This window comes from Amborella trichopoda, chromosome 3, assembly GCF_054954075.1.
Source record: "Amborella trichopoda isolate Santa Cruz 75 chromosome 3, AtrichopodaSantaCruz75HAP2 v2.0, whole genome shotgun sequence".
Lineage (NCBI taxonomy): Eukaryota > Viridiplantae > Streptophyta > Magnoliopsida > Amborellales > Amborellaceae > Amborella > Amborella trichopoda.
The window spans coordinates 18,747,016-18,768,028 of NC_142338.1; the positions used below are offsets into that span (position 1 = coordinate 18,747,016).

The window sequence follows — 21,013 nt, forward strand, 5'->3', positions numbered from 1 at the left end:
TTGTAGCATTGAGAGTGGTGGTGTGTTAGGCCCACAGAGCTTTAGGCAGCTTCTCATGCCAATTCTTCTTTGATTTCGAAACTAACTTCCGGAGCACCCCGCACAGGGTTTTGTTGAGCGCCTCAGCTAAACCGTTGGCTCAAGGGTAGTACATGGTCGAGTATTTCCACTCAAAACCGAACTGGTTGGCCAAGCAGTCAATGTGACAACTTCTGAATTGAGGGTCGAACCAGTATATGATGTGGTGGCGCACGAAGTTGGCCACAATGATCCTTGGAACTTGCTTGAGAGGAACTGCTTCAGCCCACTTGAAAAAGTAATATGTCGCTGATAAAATGAAGGCATGAGTCAAGTCAGAAGGAGGGTCGATGGGTCCTATAATATCCAAACCCCACTGGGAAAGGGGCCATGATGTCACTATAGGATGGAGAGGCTCTGGGGGCTGATAAATGATTTTTTAGTGCATTTGGTACACGTGGCATCTTTTAGCATAGTTTTGGGCGTCGACCACCATTAAAGGCTAATAGTAGCCGAGTCTGCGTATGCGTTCATAGAGCTTAGAGCCAGAGTGATGCAACCCGCAGATACCTGAATGCACTTCTTTGAATACTTTGCTTGCTTCTTGTGTATCAACGCATCTGAGAAGAATCCCGTCAAATAATCGATGAAAAAGAACATCCCCATCGAGAAGGGTGTACTTGGTAGACATCTGCCGTACACTGTTGCGTTCCGCTCGATCCTCAAGCAGCCTTCCATGCTTTATGAAATTCATTACAAGAACCCTCCAGTCTTCCACTTGTTCTACCTCTACACACATCGAGTCGAAGAATTCAAGCTCTTGCTTCTCAACCTTAGATTCTTTACCTCGAGACATTTCTTGCTCTGCCTTAATGACATCCTTGGCTACAAGGAGTGCTCCGATTGGGTAAGGCGGGCATTTAGGGAAGACATCTCTCTCTTCATCTGCATCAACTTCGGTTCGCAAGTCGACATATCTCCATTTAGTTACCCAGATAGGTGTAGGCCTTAATGAAGATAATTGAATGGTAGCCCCGAGCTTTGAGAGCGCATTGGCCTCCGAGTTCAGCCTCCTAGGGATATGACTTTGAGAGAAATCATCAAACTGGGCCATGTAAGATTTGGTCATGTCATGATAAGGTTTGAGAGTATCTTTTCTGATGTCATAAATTCCTTTAAGCTACCGGATAACCAGCTCAGAGTCACCGAAGATGTTTAGCTGTTCCAGGTCTAGTTTCTGGGAGATCTCCAATCCGATTATGAGGGCTTGATATTCAGCTTCATTATGAAAAAATGCCTCTATAAGTGAGAAGGATTGAGGAATCATTCCACCATCAGGAGTCATAAACACAACTCCGACACCCCCTCTTTCAGAATGGAATGCTCCGTCGAAATACATCTCCCACGGTCGAGCTATTACCGCACAAAAAACTTCTTCATTCGAGAGATCACTTGATAGGGGAGATTCCGAAGGGACTGGGTAAGCCGTGAGAAAGTCTTCTAGGGCTTGTCTGGTACGTTCATGATTTCAAATTCCATCAACAATAGTGCCCACTTGGCCAGGTGTCCTAATAGGCATGGCCGGGTCATAAGGAACTTGACCGGGTCTGCCTTTGAGATTGGTTTAACCTTATGACTGAGCAAGTAATCGCGGAGCTTCTATACTACAAAGATCAAGGCTAGGCACATCTTTTGATGGGAGGGTAATTCTTCTCGTCTCCTTGCATCTTGCGACTAAGATAATAGAGCGATGTTTCCTTCCCCCTATCATGGTTTTGTGCTAGGAGTGCCCCGAGTGACTCATCAAGGGCGGTCATGTCTAGGATGAGAGGTCTTCCTAACACTAGCGTAGAGAGCACTGGGGGATTCAATAAATACTGCTTGATTTCATCGAGTGCAGCCTAGCATGCCTCATTCCATATGAAGGGAGTGTCCTTCTTCAGCAGGTGTGAAAAGGGTCAGCATCTCCCTGAAAGGTTTGAGATGAACCTTCAAATGAAGGCCAGCTATCCTTGGAGAGACCTCAGCCGCATATCCTGAATGGCCTTGATATTGACCGATTCAATCTCAAGCCCATGGTACCTCATGATGAACCCTAATAATTTTTCTGAGCGTACGTCAAAGGAGCATTTTAAGGGGTTCATTTTGAGTCAGTGACGCTGCAGCAGTTCAAATACCTTTTTAAGGTCTTGTACGTGAGCGTCTTTTGTTTCAGATTTCACCACCAAATCATCTACATAGCACTCGACCTCCTTGTGGATCATATCCTTGAAGATGGTCATCATGGCTCACTGATATGTGGCACCGGTGTTCTTCAACTTGAAAGGCATCACAATGTCGCAAAAGACACATTTTGGGGTCAAGAACGCAATGGCCTCCTCATCTTCTAGTGCCATCCTGATTTGATTATAACCAGAATATCCATCCATGAAGGAGAAGGTTTGGCAATGGGCCATAGAATCAACAAATATCTAGATGAACGACAGGGGGAAGTCGTCTCTGGGGCAAGCGGCGTTCAAGTCGTGAAAGTCAATATAGACTTTGATTTGGCCATTATTCTTCTTGAGTGGTACAACATTTGCCAATCATCTTGGGTATTTGACTTCAAGTATGAATCCAGCATGCCTAAGCTTCTTCACCTCAGCATCGATATGCATCTCGAGGTCAGGTTTAAACCTTCTTGATTTCTGCTTCATGGGTTTGAAGGTCGGATCAATACCGAGGTGATGGACAACGACTTGAGGGTCTAGACCAAGAATCTCATGCGAATGCCTGACGAAGACGTCCTGGTTTGCTCGAAGGAGGGAAATATAACTTTCTTTCTCTTTGGGACATTTTCGCTAAGATGAAAGTTGGCCCTAGGTCAGCCTCATCCCCTAAGTTTATCTCTTCAAGCTCGTCAGCTGTGGCCTAACCACCTTCTTCCTACTCTTCCAGAGCCTCTTGTAACTCTTTGTCTGGGGATTCAAAAAGCTTCTCATCAATCTCGAGTGCAGAGACACACTATCCTGACATTTCTGCTTCTAGGAGGGGCCAAGTGTGAGACTATTTCTGGTCCCTAGCCAGACCAAGCAATAAAAGGGTCGACTTCGAATAGGGAGTCCATGACTTTGTGACTGGGTTCACTCGGTAACTTGCCTTGAACTGGGTGGCGCTTCATGAACTTGAATCATGTGACAGGCCTTGTGGGAATAAGAGCTTGAAGATGGCTCGGTCTTGACTTGGGTTGACAGGCATCGACGACTGTCAAGAATCCAGCTTCCTGGGTTAGCATCTTTCTTAGGTGCTTCCGCTGTGACCTGCTAAGGCTGGTGCCTCCGAGCTCTCTGTTTAGAACTTCAAAATCTGGGCACTGTCGAGCTGTACCTGTGGAAGAAATAGAAGAGGAGGGAGTAGAAGAAGAGTTAGAATGCTTCGGGCAACTTTTTACATCGTCGCCAGAATTGGACGTGTGTTGGGGGTATTTTAGGTTTTGCCTCGGCCTTGACCGTTGTGGGGTGCTTTTAGCGTCGTCACCCATATTGGATGAATCCTGAGCTATTGATGACTCTGGGATGTCTGCATGATTAGACGACATGATAAGGTGAGCTGCGATTGGGATGAAGTCCTAGAAGGTTGGCAGTGGAGGAAGGGGCCCAAGAAATTCTTCCTCCACTGGTGGTTGAGGGAGACGATACCTCCGACGAGCGGACCTGGGTATATGTTTCCTATCGGGCTGATGAGTAGTCCTAGCTTAGTGGACTGCCTCATGCTATAGGGATTTGAGCCTACTTCGCCCATGGTAGACTTCCCAGGGTTGAGAAGTCGAGGGTACTAAAAGACCTAGTGTAGGCTCATAGGGGACCTGTAGTGGGATTTCCTCTTAGATGGGAGTGATGACTTGGAAACGCTCTAAGAGAACGACATAAATGATGTACTCTTCTTGCACCTTATGAGTGACCATAGCTTCGAAGCCAGAGCATTCTTTCAGCTTGTGGCCCAATACTTGGTGATATGCGCACTAGAGGTTTTTTGTACCCTGGGTAAGGCATTTAGGCTGCCTGGCGGGCTTGGGAGTGACGAAACCCTGTTGGAGCATCGCCTTGAAGAGGGCTTGGAGAGGGTCTAACTCAACGCTTCCCGAGGGCTTGTGTCGAGAGTTCTTCTTGCACTGGTGGAAGAGGGACTTGTGGGCATCCTTCTAGGTTACCATGAGCTTCTTAGCATTGTTTGTTCTTCTTTGCCAAGAGTTCGTGGAAGTCAGTGCATTCGCTCATGTCATGGCCTCGTATCAGATGATACGAGCACCATAGGTTCTCAATTCCTAGAGGCATGAACTTGGGCTGCCTTGTCGGCTTTGGCGTGATGTGTCCCTCTTCAAGCATTATGGAAAATAGTGCACGAATGATGGCGGGTGCCCCATCTCTTCTTGTATTGTCACTATGTGAGAAGCCTCAGTTGCCTCGAACACTTTCTTTAACTCTTCAAGCTTTATTTGACCCTTGTTAATAAGGGCTTCAATAGTGTTGTTGAGCTTATAGCAGTCCACAGTGGGGTGGCCTACTTTCCTGTGATAGGCACAATACCTCTCATGTGTCTCCTGTCCAGCTTGTTCTGGAGTGCTGACCTCCGGCATCTGGATCATGTTTTTCTCGAGTAGTAGTGGAAGCAGTGCAGGAACGCACTCCTTGTCGAAAGGGTACACCTTATTCTGGTGCTAGATCTAGAAGTCGCTTTGATAAATATTTTTAGGAGGCGGGACCTGTTGTAGGACTACTGCTTGCCCTTGGGCTGAGACGTTTGCGCCTTGGAGAGGTCCAGGGTTTGAGGGGTAGCGTTCTTAGTATCAGCCACGCTAACAGCCGCACTGATCACCGCTTTCTGCTGGTTGCCCCGATTGTTAGAGTGGGAGTTTGAGCCAGAGGGTTGTTGACGAGATCTGCCATGGTGGTTGGACAGACCCTCAATACGAACTGCTTTAGAGATGAGCTCTGACATGGAGGGTGGATTGGAGGCCTCAACATGCTGGGCGATCTCTGAAAGCATATTTCGTATCAAGGCATAGACAGCTTCTTTTTCAGTCATGGAAGTGGCATGAAAGGTTACCAACTCTCTCCATTCGAATATAAACTTGTCAACTGACTCACCAGGGTCTTGAGTCAGAGTGAGGAGCTCGATGCTCTCCACGTTCCTCTAAACTTCATAGAAGCGTTGGTAAAACAAATGCTCCATTTCTTGCCATGTGTGCACCGAGTTTGAGGCAGCCGAGCATACCACTAGAAGACTGGCCCTTCGAGAGTCTCGACAAACTAATGGAGGAGGAGTCGCCCGTCAGTTACCGTCTCTCAATAGGCCGCTTGGAAGTGAGCAGTATGCTGGTGCAGAGATGTAGTACCGTTGAACAGGGGGAGCTTCCCTTTCTGATTGTTTGGGGAAACGGCACTTGGTCGATGTACAAGGGGTACGACTTTTGGCAAAGCGGTGCCTCTTGCATGCTCGACACCTTGTTCTTCAGGCTCTGGGCCACCATGACGTCTATGTATGTTTGGGAAACCCCAAGGGAAGCAGAGCTGTCCTAGGAGACCGATGGGGGAGTTTGCCTAGGAACTGTGTCCTCCCCAGACGGAGAATCGGTCTCATGGTGAGAAGAAGGGGACTTTGAGGCTTCTAGGCGTTCCATCTTTTCGAGGATGGACTGCATCATTACCTCGAACCTATTCATCTGCACTTCTTGGGTGTTGTACGGCATGTTGATCACCATGACACTGACCATTTCTTCTAGAAGGTCAGGATTGGCGAGTCGTGCATGGCAAGTCGGTCTGCAGGGGCTCTGCATGCCCCTATTGGACTCGAGCCTTGTACGTCGATCATGTGAGTACCTGTTCTTCACGGTCTTGGGACCGTGGTTTCTTGACAATGATCATCGAGTAATACTCTTGGACTGGCTTGAGCTTTGAGATCCACAGAGGGAACAAGGGATTACGAGGCAAGAGGTCGCCAAAGGTGGTAACCTCAACTGCCTTGGGGGCTTCTTTGGTCAAAATCTGCAGACCTTTCTTCTGCTTGATCTTTAGGCGGTTATGGACCTCACTCCATAATCGAGCTTGAGGCTTGGACTGCCTCATATTTATTGAGCAGACGAGGGTCGTGTCGATTAGCTAGAGCAAAGTATAGGGTCCAAGGACAGAGGGCAACCTGGGTCGCTGCCTTGGAGGCTGGAGGCTCCTGTCTGACATCAGGCCATTGCCCCGAATTCCCTTATGAGGCCCTGGTGCATGTCTGACTTGAGGTGGCTGACTCAAGATGGTACTCTGAGGAAAAACCTTTGAGTACCAGGTCTCAAGGTTCTTGCCTAGTATAGAAAGAGCGGCAGAAGAATGAGCTGGGTCATGACTCCTCCTGAGTCAGGATCGGGGAGGAACCTGCAAAGCTGGGGCGTGTGCACCTTTAGGGTTAGTCGTCCGCGTGACTTGGGGGTCAGCCCGGGCTTGCTCAACTAGTTCGACCTTAGGAGGTCGAGGGCCACAAGCTTGTGTCCATGAGGGATCGAGTAGGAACCTATCTCTTGCAGGGTGAAGTTGTGTGTAGTGAGAGGGAGGACGAAGTGGTCGACCCTCATGTGCTCTAGCTGGTGCAGAACTGATGCTACCCCGAGCTGTGGATGCATGCCGAGCACAGGGTTTGGCCCGAGAAGGCGTAGCCTTGAGCATGAGTTCAAGGCAACATGAAAGTTGCCCCAAGGGGTGGCTCAAGTGGATGGACCACGAGCTTTCTGGTGTGTGCAAGGGGTGAAGACCCCAGGATCTCCGCCTTTGTATGCCGAGCCTCCATGTGTAGAGGTTCGGGATAATGAAAGAGTTCGAGGGGTAGCCTTGCGGCGACACTCAGAAGTGATGACAACTTGATTTCCGTTCACGAGAGTTGACATGGAAGCCTTCCGGCTTACCCCTAGCAATATAACTGGCAAGGGACTTGCCAGTAACAGAGTGTGTGCTGTGTGCGGTAGCAGATGTGCTATCAATGCAAGGGGCCTTGTTGGAGGGTCCACCAAGGCGAGGAAGCAGGGAATCAGGGACCTTTAAGTCCCTTTTCACACCAACCCAAGAAAGAACCTGGGAGCCAGACTGTGAGTCCTGACTCAAAAGGAGTATAGGGAAGGAAGCTTGAGCAGTTCTTTTTCCTGGGACAGTCACGAGTGCAGGGATAAGAAAGTCCCCGACTCGAATGAACGGGTTGAGTAACCCAGGTGTCATAGAAAGTAGTGTAGAAAGTGGAAGAAGATACTCATCAAACAAGAGTGAATCGACGAAGAGTTAATTATTCCCCTGTGGAGTCACCAAGTTGGTTAGGTGCCTAGATCTTTCTTCCCTGGATCTAGGTGATCGGGTGACATGTGTCTCGATTCGGAAGACCTGGGACCTGAGACCGCTCTCTCAGGATCCTTGTTCAAGAACAAAAGCATGTATCCAATTAGTGAGAAAGGAATTTTGGATGTGAGGTGGGGACCAACCTCACCTGGGTCCATGACTTACTTGAATGACGACGGAAACCTGGGCGTCCTCTTAGATGACGACGGAAACTTGGTTTAGACTCGCCTCCCTTGACCTACAGTCTCCTTGTTTTCTGCACAACACTACTATGGTTAATTTGCAAGAAAGTGGGCCGAAAGGCTTATCTTTGTCTTAGGCCAATTCACATTCGTATGGCTAAGAATGTGAGAAGTTAGGATGATGAAGTGAAAGGTTTGAATGAGAGGAGAAAAGAAGAGAGTACTCGACAAGGGGACGAGGCTAGTATGATAGCTGCACTAGTGCGCAATGATCGACTTGGAGTGGTAGAAAGATGGGCACGGTACTTTGGACCGGCGCAACAGCAATACTACTTGAAACCAAGGTCGACATGATTGTCCTAATTTGGTGTAGCAGAAAGACGGGCATGGTACTCAAGACCAGCACGACGGTAATACTGCTCGACTACCAAACCGCTATGGCAACACTAGATTGAGTCCACTCGTGGTCAAGTGAGAAGAGAATGAAGAAAATGCTCGAGACAGCGAAGAGATGGGGTCCCGACGGTGCTAAGTGCCACCACCCATAACCGTGGAGTAGCACTGTCATGGCCCTTGAACGGTGCTAAACACTACCGCTCACGGCTAGGGGGCGAGCAGTGAACTACGGATGGCACTCAGCATAGTTGTTGAGGCTACACAAGAAGGCAACACACCCTTGGGCAGGCGGCGATAGCCTTTTGTGAAGCACGCGACGATAGCCATTTGCGAGGCGCGTGGTGACAGTTCTTGCCAAGACACATGGTGAAAGGCATGGAACGCAGGAAGATCTTGCGCATAGCGATAAGCACCGAGCACACGAAGAAGGCTTGTGAACGGCGATAGGCACCGAGCTCACGAAGAAGGCTTGCGGATGGCGATAGGCACCGAGCACGCGAACGAAGCTCATGGACCGTGATAGGCACCGAGCGCACGAAAGAAGTTCGTGAAGGGCGATAGGTGTTGCACGACCTCTCACCGGTGGCGATAGGTATCGCCATCTCATTCAAATGGCAATGAGAAGCGCCATCTGCAAGCCTTGTTGAAAGATTGAGACAAACGAACATAAGTATGAAAGGAGCTCGGTCATGGCCCTGACATCTCCATGTGCGACCTGTGAAACCATAGGAAGGGAAAAAGAAAAGAAAGAGGCATGCACGGCTCTGCCACTGCCATGCATGGCCTTTGAGGGAGGCTCAAACGAAGAAGAAGAAGAAAAAAAGCAGAGAGAGAAGATTTACCTAGAGCCTAAGGGTACCGATCCAGAAGTTTCTCTCTCCTTACTCTCTCTCTCTCTCTCCAAACATGACCCAATAATGAGAAGGAAAGGGAATTCTATTAAGTAAAAATTCTCTTTGGCGAAGGGTTTCAAGCCTTTGCGTACAATGATGATACATGGTGCCCAAACATGGGTGGATTGATAATTAAACCTAATCGCTAGAAATTAAGATTTAATTGAATTAAAAGATATTAGAAAATAGGGTGCAAAATGATAGATTTGCCCCATCTTAATAAGTTGTGAAATTTCAAGACAGTCCCTGTGTTGCCCTAGAATGTGCATGATTTTTCATGGAAGATCCGAGGTGGTTCCGATGCCCATTTGATCGAAAGGTAGCTGTTTTCTTATAGGACTCAGCATGGCAATAGATTTGATACCAACTTCAAGCCATGGATCGTGTTTTTAGAGCACGATCATGTGACTTGAAATTGAATGAATCTTGAAACTTTGGATCAATTGTGTGCTCTGTCCTTGATGTTTTTCTATGATTTCTTCACGGAATCACACTGAGCATGCCGTCACGATCGTGGGGCAAAAAACGCAGATTGATTCCATGCTCGGACGAAGATTTTGCAACTTTGGAGTTTTTGTCAGAATCTGGAATTTCATCGACGGAATTTATAGTCACTTCATCAGCTTCCTATGTGGAATCCGACCGTTCATCATGTACGAGGTTCGGATTAGAGATAGCCCTAGACCTTACACACGTGATGAAATTGGCTTCACATCGATCGGGTGCACGAACGGTGTGATTTGGCTGCTCGAACGAGGCATGATGCTGCTGATTTTCCTGCACTTTCTTCACGGATCAGCAAATTCTTTCTAGCTTTTCTTCTCGCTCGAGCGTCGTTGCTAGGCGTGCCACATATCTAAACAGTCGTCTTGACGAGAAAAATATGCTCACAAAATTTGAGCATAATTTGATTTGAGAAGGGTGAGATATGAACGTTGAAAGTCACTGGTCGTGACAACCCCTTTAATCGAGTTGAGTTGCAAGGTGGCCAAACGGAAATAGCTGCGGCTCTTCTTGTTTTGCTCTTTTGCCTATAACTTCTTCTTCGGATATTCGTTCAAGCTGAAATTTGACCCTTGGAGGTTTTCAATAGTATCGGATCAAATGGTGGTGTCCCACAGCAAATTGAGATACCGAAAATATAGCACTAGTTATAGGTTCTGTTTCAATGTGTTAGAGGTTGATTCTGCCGAAATTGTTTCTCAGTCTGCACTACCTTAGACATGTCAGAATGAAACGAAGCTTGGCAAGAGACTTTTGAGAGTCTTTATAAAGATCTTGGCCAGTTTTGGAGATATTCTGAGACTGTTGGAATTTCCATTGTTTGTTAGGATTTATTGATCGGGGACCCATGATGATGAAAAATGTCTTCCAAGAGATGGAGCTTGCAAGGTTCATGTTATACAATGCTGGTCTAGAACAAGAATTATGGGTCGCATTCATATCAATGGCATGTTATCTTAACAATCGATCACTTTCAATAGTATTGGGAAGCAAAACTCTTCATGAGGTATGGTATGGAACTCCGAGTGAGTACTCTGATTTAAAAAATTTTAGTTGTGATGCTTATGCACTTATTCCAAGTTTCCAAAAGAACCAATTGGATCCAAGGTCAAAGAAGTGCGTCATTGTGGGTTATAGCAAGGGTGTAAAGGGGTATCGGTCATGGGGTCTAAGTACCCGAAAAATAATCACTAGTCGGGATGTGCATTGTGATGAATCTATGGTATTGGCAAAAGATGATGATGATGAAGGATAATTGTCAAGAAGTGCAGCAACAGAGCCAAGAATTTGAAGGCAACCCCAAAATACTTCACCAAGTACAATTATGCATTATAAGAATGTACCCATTGATCATTGTGAACAACATGAAGAACTAGGAAGTCAAGATGAAGAGCCACATGGCCATCATGATGGAATTGTGCCTTTGACACATAGGCACTTACTAGAGAAACTTGTGCAAAATGAAGACCCAACATCTTTTCATGAAGGCCTTAATAGTAATGATACCGAACATTAGAAAAGAGTTATAGAAGAAGAGATATTGGCCCTTTATAGAAACAAGACTTGGGATTTAACAATTACATAATATAAGTTTGTCCCTTTTGAAATAGTAACACGAAAGTAGTCACTTGAACATATAGATAAATTGAGAGAGAGAGAGAGAGAGGAAACATTTGCAGATTAGCTACTGTTTACAGTGGGAGAGAGTGTGATGATCACAGAGGTGCTGGTGCTTGTTTTGTTTGCTTGGCAAGATGGCTCGCATTTTTTATGGGGCCTCTGTATTTCGATTTTCACCATCTGGGGGTGAAATCTGCCACACTTCCAAATCATCCGCAACCACTTTCCTTAAGAGGAATAGAGAAGGGGGTAAAGGAGGGTTCCAACTTTCATCCTAACTTACAGTCATCAAACGGGTGATTTACACAATTGGTTGAAAATGGGGTACTTTCACTCTGTTTCACAGTTATCAAACGCTACTTAAGCATCGGTAATTTTGTTGTACTTAAGTCACATAGGCCGATGGACATAAATATCTTGGCTTGTCTAGTGAAAGTTATTTTTTCAATGGGAAAGCTATTTTTTTTTTCCTAACCCAGAACAACTATAGGTAAATGTTGGTTTATGTGGCCTCTAATGGCCTTGTAAGAGCTTACATGAACATTTTATATAGTAAAACATAAACTTAGTTCGAGTGTGGTCCTCATGTGGACTATACCAGACGAATGCGATTTGCCAATACTCGGACTAGGCACAACATGCTTGGCAAGTTGAGTTTTTGAAAAACCCAAGATACCTGGGTATAAGGATCTACAGAGAAGGGTTTAGTGGGTTAGCTCTTAATGACATCAGAATATACCCAAATGAGAGTTGAGGGATTGTGTAGCCCTTACGTATACATATATAGTTGTATTGAGATTCACCATTGAGAGTGAAGCATATACATGTGTGAGAGATTATCCCTATACATCATAGATCCATGGTTGAATCATGATCTGGAAGATCATGATTTTTTGTCTCTCTAAGGGAGAACCTAAATCTATAAACTGAGATTGCTTCCCCTAGTCTATTGGCAGACTTTGATGGTCCAATCATGAGCCCCTGCAGTAGAATGTGGGTCATGGGAACTACTTATTCAGTTTAAAAGCTAGGTGGATCGTAGTCTGCAGTTGAAGGTTAAGTGCTCCCGTATAATGATAAATTTTTATATCTAACGAATCTGATTCCCATCAAAACTAATTAGTTTTAATTTATTTTATATCATATGATTTTTAGAATTTTTTTTGAACTTTTGTGAATCTTCTGACATTTTATTTTATACATTAAGAAAAATTAATTTTCTAATGTTTTAAATAAAATATGAGATTTAAAAAATCTAAAGTCAAAATAAAATATTTTCAAAAATTATGTGGGACCCCCCATTAATATGTGGCCCAATTTGTCACATGTGGGGATTGGGTGGGGCCCACGAGTGGCCACCAAAAGGTGGCACGCCCTACCCATAGGGATTGACCTGATCACCAAGGTGATGGTTATCCCATGTTGATTGGCTTTTTCTTTTTGGATATAGGCAACTTGCATGATAAATTCAAATATTTGAAATATTCAACAAATCTTGTAAATCAAGATTGATTGATTCAATAAATAACGAATGGATATATTAAAATAAAAAGTAATATATATAGTTACCTTATTTAAATATTTGATAAGAATATATTTAAGAGGGAGGATAAGGCTCTTGCACATCCTTTAGGATCTTGATGGTGGATCACAGGGATGAATGAATCACATCTCTCACCCCACAAATCTCCCTAGATCGATGGTCAAGTTTTGACCTTATGAATTGAGGGAAACCCTAAGGTATAAAAAAATTGTAAAATGAGGCTCTCCCACTTTATAAAAGCTCTAGTCCTATTTTTCTCTCTCTAAGAGATCTCTCTCCTAAGATTTCTCTACTGGTGGCATGCCTCACCTAGGGGCTGAATATCTCTCTCTCCAAATTTTAAGAGAAGCATGCCCCAGCCAGCAACCTCGCTCTCTTTTTCTTCTTGTTAGCACACCTAAGGCTAAGGTGGTGGTTTTGAGATTGGGTAGCAAATGGGAGGATCCCTAGCTAATAGATCCCTCCCTCTCTCTTTGATTTCTATCTCTCATCTCTCTAAAGGTCAAGCAAAGAGGGCTTGAGCAAGACTGACATTAAGGCCTTAGGTAATTATTTTTAGATCAAGATTCATTTGTTGTTGAGAGGGTTTTGCCATAAATAGGAGAATCAAGAAACCGATCAAATACGATCAAATATCCCCAGCACCATTAAAACGAGGATACTCGATATGAGGTGTACTAAGCCCGGTTGAGGTAATCTCCAGCAATTTTTCTTCTTTAAATTTTACTTTGTGTTTAGCTCTTCTATTCCTATAAAGCAATGAGTGTACGTTTTGATTTAATGAGTTGTATTCAATAGTGGTAGCTAGTAAAGAACGGTGTTTCTTTATTGTTTTTATTTATTCATTTCAAGAGTTATTTATTTGTAATTAGACATTGTGAGTGATCTTGCCAGTGTAAGATTACGAGATATAAGAAAACTTTTAAATTATAGACATCGTGCTTGATCATATAGTCCAACTGTCATTGGTATCAGAGCTAGATCTAACTTCTGCTCTATTTTATTTGTTTCGCTTTTCTTGATGAATTGGAAATTAGATAAAAGAGAGCCCATGACCTTTCTGGTCAAGTGATACACATCTAGAAGAATTATTGACATGTGCAAACACCGTAAAGATACTCTACAAAATGGGGTATTTTGTACTATATTGCAGCAATGATATGAAGCAGATAATGAGGTTATTTATCATTTAGATGCCTCAATAATATTATGTATTTTTCAAAGTAGGATCTACCTGCAAAATTTTAATAAGAGATCCTGAGGGAATTGAAAGTTATGGACTCTTCAATGAAGGGTGATAGTTCGGACCCTACAAATTTCAGGAACTATCCATTGAGTTCCATGAATTTTTCTACCAATTATATGATTTTAATTTCAGCTGAAATTTGCTTAAATCTCATAAAATTGAGTCTACTTTCAAACAAAAATAGTTTCATGAAGGAAACCCTTGTGGTTTGAAAGATATGGTCATTTTATTGAAAAGTTCGTAAAGTGCTATTTTCTACAACAAGAATTGTCTCAATGACTTGGAACTCATGCTTTTATTTGTATTCCTAACAGAATGTTTTAAAGCCCACACTAAGTTTTTGTAATTTTATTTTGAGTCTAGTTTCTAATAAAAATTATTTGAGATAGATATGTCCATAGTAAATAAGGAATAAAAATTTTGGATTGCAAAGAGGTCATCCTGAATTTTCTGCAGTTTGGTGTGTCTTCATTGAGATGTGAATAACTATATTTATCAAGCCCAATTAACATAGTAATGTGGGATGTGTAGAAACATATGTGTTACCATTCTAGGTCTACTTCCAAACAAAATAGGTTTGAAAGGGAAACTTCATGAGGATGGAGTGGAAAAACAATTTTACTAGAGAGTGTTCATCATAGAATTCTGCAATATGATATATTTCTCTGAAGAAAAAAGTTTATTTTGGATTCACACATGATGCTATGCTATGATTTTGAATCTAGTTTTCAATAGAAACGTTTCAAGAAGGAATCCTTTGTGGATTGAGAGGAACAATAAGTTTATTGAGAGGTCTGCAACTTAATTTTCTGCTGTGAAAATTGTATTGTGATGTAAATGTCACTAAATCGAAGACTCACTAAATGGTGTCATTTATGGATGGAACTAAGTACTATTTTGTATTTTTGAGTTTATTTCAATATTCAATAAGTTTCAAAGATAAACTCATCATGAATTGGGAGATATTATATTTTTATCTTGGGATGATCGTATTCTATTTTTAATAAATTGAAAGATGTGACATGTTAGACACATCTTTGTATTCATCATAATGGAAGCTTTTTAGGACTCATTCAAAGGTTTCATAACGTGCTATGAGTATGAATTATAACAGTAAAACTTCAGAGAAAGGTAATACAAGGTTGGCGAAATATGACACTCCAGGTGAAGATTGTTCAAACTAAGAATTGTATAAAGAAGAAGAAACACAATACCTATAAAAGCATCTTGATTTCTTTGCAATGAATGGGATATTGTTGGGTGTACTTTTATCTTAAATAAGACCAGATACATTCTGATCAATACTTAACAAAGATCAAGTTGATAATAGCCCATACTTTGCCCTTGAAGAGTATAGTTATGTAGTCCCAATGCATGACTAAGAATGACCACTTAAGACACAACGAACATACGATGGATGATCATGAAGGATCAAGAATACATGTGGTTCTTAATTGTTCAAGTGTACCCTATTTTGCTATACTTCGTGTGTGGTTTAGACTACAAATTTTGGAATTAGACTAAGATTCTTGAAGGCAATCTCAAGCTGCTCAAAGATGGCTTAACTCATCTCAGCCTCAATGGCATTCTCAAAGCTGCCCAGAGATGGCTTAACCCATCTCAACATCAATGGCAATCTCAAGTTGCCTAGAGATGGCTTAACCTTTCTCAGCCTCAATACTCACAAGATGCCTAGAGATGGCTTAACACATCTTAGCCCTAACATCAGTCTCAAGCCAACCAAAGATAGCTTATCTCACTTAGTCTCAATGGCAGTCTCAAGCTACGTAGAGATGGCTTAACCCATCTCAGCCTCAACAGCAATCTCAAAGCAGCCTAGAGATGCCTTAACCCATCTCAACCTCAACAGTAGTCTCAAAGCTGGCCAGAGATGGCTTCACCCATCTCTGCCTCAACAGAAAATCTCAAGCTCCCTAGAGATGGCTTAACCCATCTCAGCCTCAACGGCAGTCTCATGCTTTTCAAAAGATGGCTTAACCCATTTCAATCTCAACGGCAATCTCAAGGTGCCTAGAGATGGCTTAACCCATCTCAGTCTCTACAGCAATCTCAAGCTACGTGGAGATGGCTTAACTCATCTCATTCAACAAAAGTCTTTTACCACCCAGAGATGGAATAACCCATCGTCAGCACCATTGTCCGGCAGTTGAAGCCTTAAAAGCTTTACAGACCGTATGGAAAATCATTTACCGCGTATGGAAAATCATTTACCGCAAAAGGGGAATTGTTTCTTCGGAGCAAGGAATTCTTTCATAAAATCAGTATTGTTGAACTCTTTGCTCCTTGCTTTATCACTCTAAAAGGTGTATGGATTGAGTTGAATAACAAAAGTGGTTGCAATCGACTGACTATACCAATGAATCCCTAATTTTGTTCCCGTGAGATCATGAGGTTCGAAAGTTTGAATTTGAAAGATAAGCACCAACGATTGTATCTACGAGAACAATCCAGCAATGAGATCAATAATGTGAAAAGAGAAACACAAGAGGTAAACTGCAGTACGAAGATAAGAATCACACCCTACAAGATCTGTGATTCAAATGAGTGGATAAACTCAGGATGAAGATGGAGAGTGAAGATTTGAAGATGGGAAATACGTGGTTATCCCTTGAACACCATAATTTAGCACTATAAAAGGGGACCTCTCGATTAAAGAGTGGTCGTACTTTCTAATAGACCATAATTTAGCACTATAAAAGGGGACCTCTCGATTAAAGAGTGGTCGTACTTTCTAATAGACACAGTCTAGTAGAGAGAAAGTGTTCTTCAAAGGTTTTACATCGGTAAGAACCTAGAGTAGAAAAGATAGTGATATTCAAGACACGAAGAGAGAGAGATAATCGTCTCTTACGACTCATTTTATCTCTTATGACTCATTTTATCTCTTATGACTCATTTGAGACCCATTCTCTTAGGAAGACTAGACTCGAAGGATAACACATTTCTGCATATATCTATAGGTATAGGGGCTGATAAGCCGTCGATGTTATCTTTTCCATTTAACATGTCTATATTTTCTTCTTTGTAAACAAATGTATAAGTTTCAAAGCCATAATCAAAAGTTTTGGGCTTATTTTCTTTTCTTAAGTCATTGTAAATTGTTGCAGGATTAAACCTCTGAAATTGCTCAGTGCCTAATATAAATATAAAAGATGTGTTTTTTATAAGAAGTGCTTGGATGAATTTGGCCTCGAATGTGATTTCATCTAGTTTTCTATTTGGAGTCTAATGTTTGTCTAAACATTCCATTTCTTAACACATCCACATTTTAGAGCAATCAGATATGTAGAGAGACTTGGTGGCAGCAAAGAAACTCTAAAGATCAGTAGAAGAATTAAATTTGTGATATTTGAAATGATAGGATGAAGAAGAGTATTCTTTTATATATGTAAAGGAGAATCCAAAGGCCGAAGGGATGAATATTTCATCAATGTGTAAAAGATGATGACCAAGTGTTTCTTCATCAATTGTGTGTTTTTCCAATATCACAAAAGTTCATCCGCCAGTAAAAGCAAAGAATCAAGGAAGCCTTGGTACCACACTACATGGTTTTGAGGTATGAAATATATCTCACATTATATGATAAGGTCCTATAAGGAAAGATGATTCAATAAAATTTTATTTTATGATTACATTTTGGCTATTTGTTTATGAATATGTATGGAGTGTAAGGACATTAAGTGAGAGGTGTTAACAAATTTAAATGAGTCAGTTTTTAATACCCTGTATCATTTGTGCCACCTTGTACTTGAGTATAAACTACTTAAGGAAGTGATACACATAGAGATGTTCTTTGATCAAGGACTATGAGCCTAAGTATGAAACATGAGAGGTGGATATGGCCTATTCAAATATGTTAGCACGAAGGGAGTGTTCCGATGAAACCCGGTCTTAGTGACCATCCTCCCAATAATGTTCAGCAACATGATGTGTTGCACGTGATAATGATCTCATGACAAAGTATCCATATTTGCCAATAAGAAGTGTTTTTATTTGGATTTGATAATCATTTATATAGTCATGCTTTATTTTTGATAAATTTATAAAATAGACTTTATGATTTTTTTTGTACCTGTAAACATGATTTGGTAAGTAATTACTGGTGAATGCGGTAAAAATGATTTATGAAGACTAAGCACATATTTTAAAATTAGATTGGATCATTTGTGAAAGACCTACAATTTATGGATATGATTTTCAGAAAACCCCATAGTCTTGCTAGATCCACTAGTATTTAAGAAAAATTGTTTTAAACCAGTATGCTAGTTTTTAGCTATTTGTGAAAGGTATACCAAGTCAAGAGTTTTTTATATAAGGAAAAACATTGGGTCTTGAAAGCATTTTTGCACATGTGAAAAGATCTCATTAATGTATGCACTGTTTTCAAATATCCACTTATCTTTACTCATGTTTTCGTAGTATCGATTATGTAACCTGGTTTTGAGTTCTTTAGAATCCTTGATTACCTAAGACCATGAACGATAGGTATGTCATAGGATGGCCATCTTGCTAGCTCTCCTTGACCTGTGTTGTGTCTATTAGATAACGTGACTTGTATCGGTATACTACTCAGAAGGCTAGTGTACTTGAACCTTTGTGGTTCAGGAAGGTTTTGCATATTGCGAAACCAAATTGGCATTGATTTATTTATGTTTGCATAAGATTACTATACTACCCTCATGACACAAGCATGAGATTGCTGAGATAATATTTTTCATCTGTTATGTTTTCAGTGGGAGATGTTAACGGTCCCACTATTATTGTTTAGCTACTTGGATATTCAGATATATAAGTATCATGCTATGAACAGCTAGATAAATTCAATAATCCAGTGGGAGCACCTGCTTGTGTTTGATGGGCCAGTTAGAACAACATACTGTTGTTCACCCAAGGAACTCGGATGCGTGGTGCTAGTTATATGGCTACAAAAGAAAGTAGTTTGATTGAAGAACTTCTTTAAGCCCTGAAGATACGACCCCATGAGATGAAGGTACGTGACGATCTTCTATGACAATATGTCTATAATTCATGATGCGATATAAAAGATGGACTACAACCATGTTCAATATGATATTCAAGCAGCAAAGAAAAAGAGGTGTTGCCACCATAAATCCTTTGTGAAAGGATTGATGGAAAAAACCATGATTAATGTAATAAGAGAAAATAAGTGAAAAATACTTGAGAAATAAATTGCAATTTGGGGAATGAGAATGTGAAGAAGAGAAATTGTAAGGCCTCCAAAGGTCAAATGGGAGATGTTGGGTTTATGTGGTCTTTCAAGGCCTTATGAGAGCATGTATGGGAATTTTATATAGTAAAACATAAACTCGGTGGGAGTGTGGTCCTCGTGTGGACAGTACCAGGCAAATGTGATTTGCAGATTCTCGGACTAAGCTCGACATGGTAATAAACTGAGTTTTGGAAAAAGATTTCTGGGCATAGGGATTTGCTGAGAAGGGTTTAGTGGGTTACCCCTTGATGAAGTCGGAGTATGCCCAGATGAGAGCTGAGGGACTATGTGGTTCTTGGATGTGATGAATAGCCTCTAGAGATAGGTCAAAAAACATCATCGTTATATCATCATACGACATGTACATAAATAGTCATATTGAAATTCACCATGAAGGGTGAAGCGTGTACATGTGCAAGAGATTACCCCTATGCATCATATAATCATAGTTGCATCATGGTCTGGAGGACCATGATTTCTTTTTTCTCTAGGGGAGAACCTGAAATCCATAAACTGATATTGCATCCCCTAGTCTATTGGCTGACTTGGTGGTCTAATGATGAGCCCCTGTAGTGGACTGCAGGTCATGGGAACTACTAGGTCTATTTGAAAAGCTAGGTGGATCGTGGTCTATAGGTTAAGGTGGAGTGCTCTCGTACATTGATAAATTATTGTATCTAACATATCTAATTCTCATAAAAATTTATTAGTTTTAATTAATTTTATGTTATATGATTTTTAAAATGTTTATTCGAGCTTTGTGAATCTTTTGATATTTTTTTTTTCATTTGGATTTATAAATTAAGATAAATTAATTTTTCAATATTTTAAATAAATTATGAGATTTAAAATTTTTAAATCAAAATAAAATATTTTCTAAAATTATGTGAGACCCTTCATAAATATGGGGACCCAATTGCTCACATGTGAGAATTAGGTAGGGCCCACCTGTGGCCACCAAAGGGTAGCACAACACCCATAGGGATTGACTTAATCACCAAGTAAGGTGATGGTTATTCCATGTTGATTGGCTTTTTCGTTTTGGATAGAGCTAATTTGCATGATAAATTTAAATGTTTGAAATATTTAGTAAATCTTGTGAATCAAGATTTAGTGATTCAAAAAATAAGGATTAAATGTATTAAAATAGAAAGTAAGATATATATTTTCCTTGTTTAAAATGTTGATAGGAATATATTTAGGAAATGGAGGATAATGATCTTGCACATCCCTTTGAATTTTGATGGTGGATCAAAAAGATGAATGACTCACATATCTCACCCCACAAGTCTCCTTAGATTGACTATCAAAATTTGACCTTTAGAATTGAGGGAACCCTAAGGTCTAAAAAACTCTATAAAATGAGGCTCTCCCACCTCATAAAAGCTTTACACCTACTTTTTTCTCTTCTCTTTCTAAGAGATCTCTCACTCTCTCTCCCCTCCAATATTTCTCTATAGGTGGCACACCCCACCTAGGGGTTCAATCTCTCTCATTCTCTCTTTCCAAGTTTTAAGAGGGGCACGCCCCAACCACCACTCTCTCGGGTTAACAAAAAAGGGCATGTCCCAACTAGCAACCTCTCTCTCTCTCTCTCTCTCTCTCTCTCTCTCTCTCTCTCTCTCTCTCTCTCTCTCTCTCTCTCTCTCTCTCTTTTGCTTTCTTGTTGGCACTAGGGTGGTGGTTTTGATATTGAGTAGTAAAAGGGAGGATCCCTAGCTAATAAATCTCTTCCTATCTCTTTGATTTTCATCTCTCATCTCCTTAAAGATTAAGCAAAGGAGGTTTGAGTAAAACTAAGGTATTGAGGCTTTAGGTAGTTGATTCTAGATCGAGATCCATATACCGTTGAGAAGGTTTTACCATAAGTAGGAGAATCAAAAGACCGATCATAGATCACGAGTACCATCGAAAGGAAGAGACTCGACGTGGGGTGTACTAAGCCAGGTTGAAGTAATCTCTGGCAATTTTATTTCTTTAAATTTTACTTTGTATGAAGCTCTTCTATTCCCAT

At 41.6% G+C, this 21,013-nt stretch overlaps 1 protein-coding gene across 1 annotated transcript; it reads right to left on the reverse strand.

Annotated features, from left to right (window-relative positions):
• Positions 1-520: 520 nt before the first annotated feature.
• Positions 521-1,132, reverse strand: LOC148782792 (uncharacterized). The gene has a single exon (XM_088860352.1). The coding sequence runs from the start codon at positions 1,130-1,132 to the stop codon at positions 521-523; it is 612 nt and encodes a 203-aa protein (XP_088716478.1).
• Positions 1,133-21,013: the final 19,881 nt, after the last annotated feature.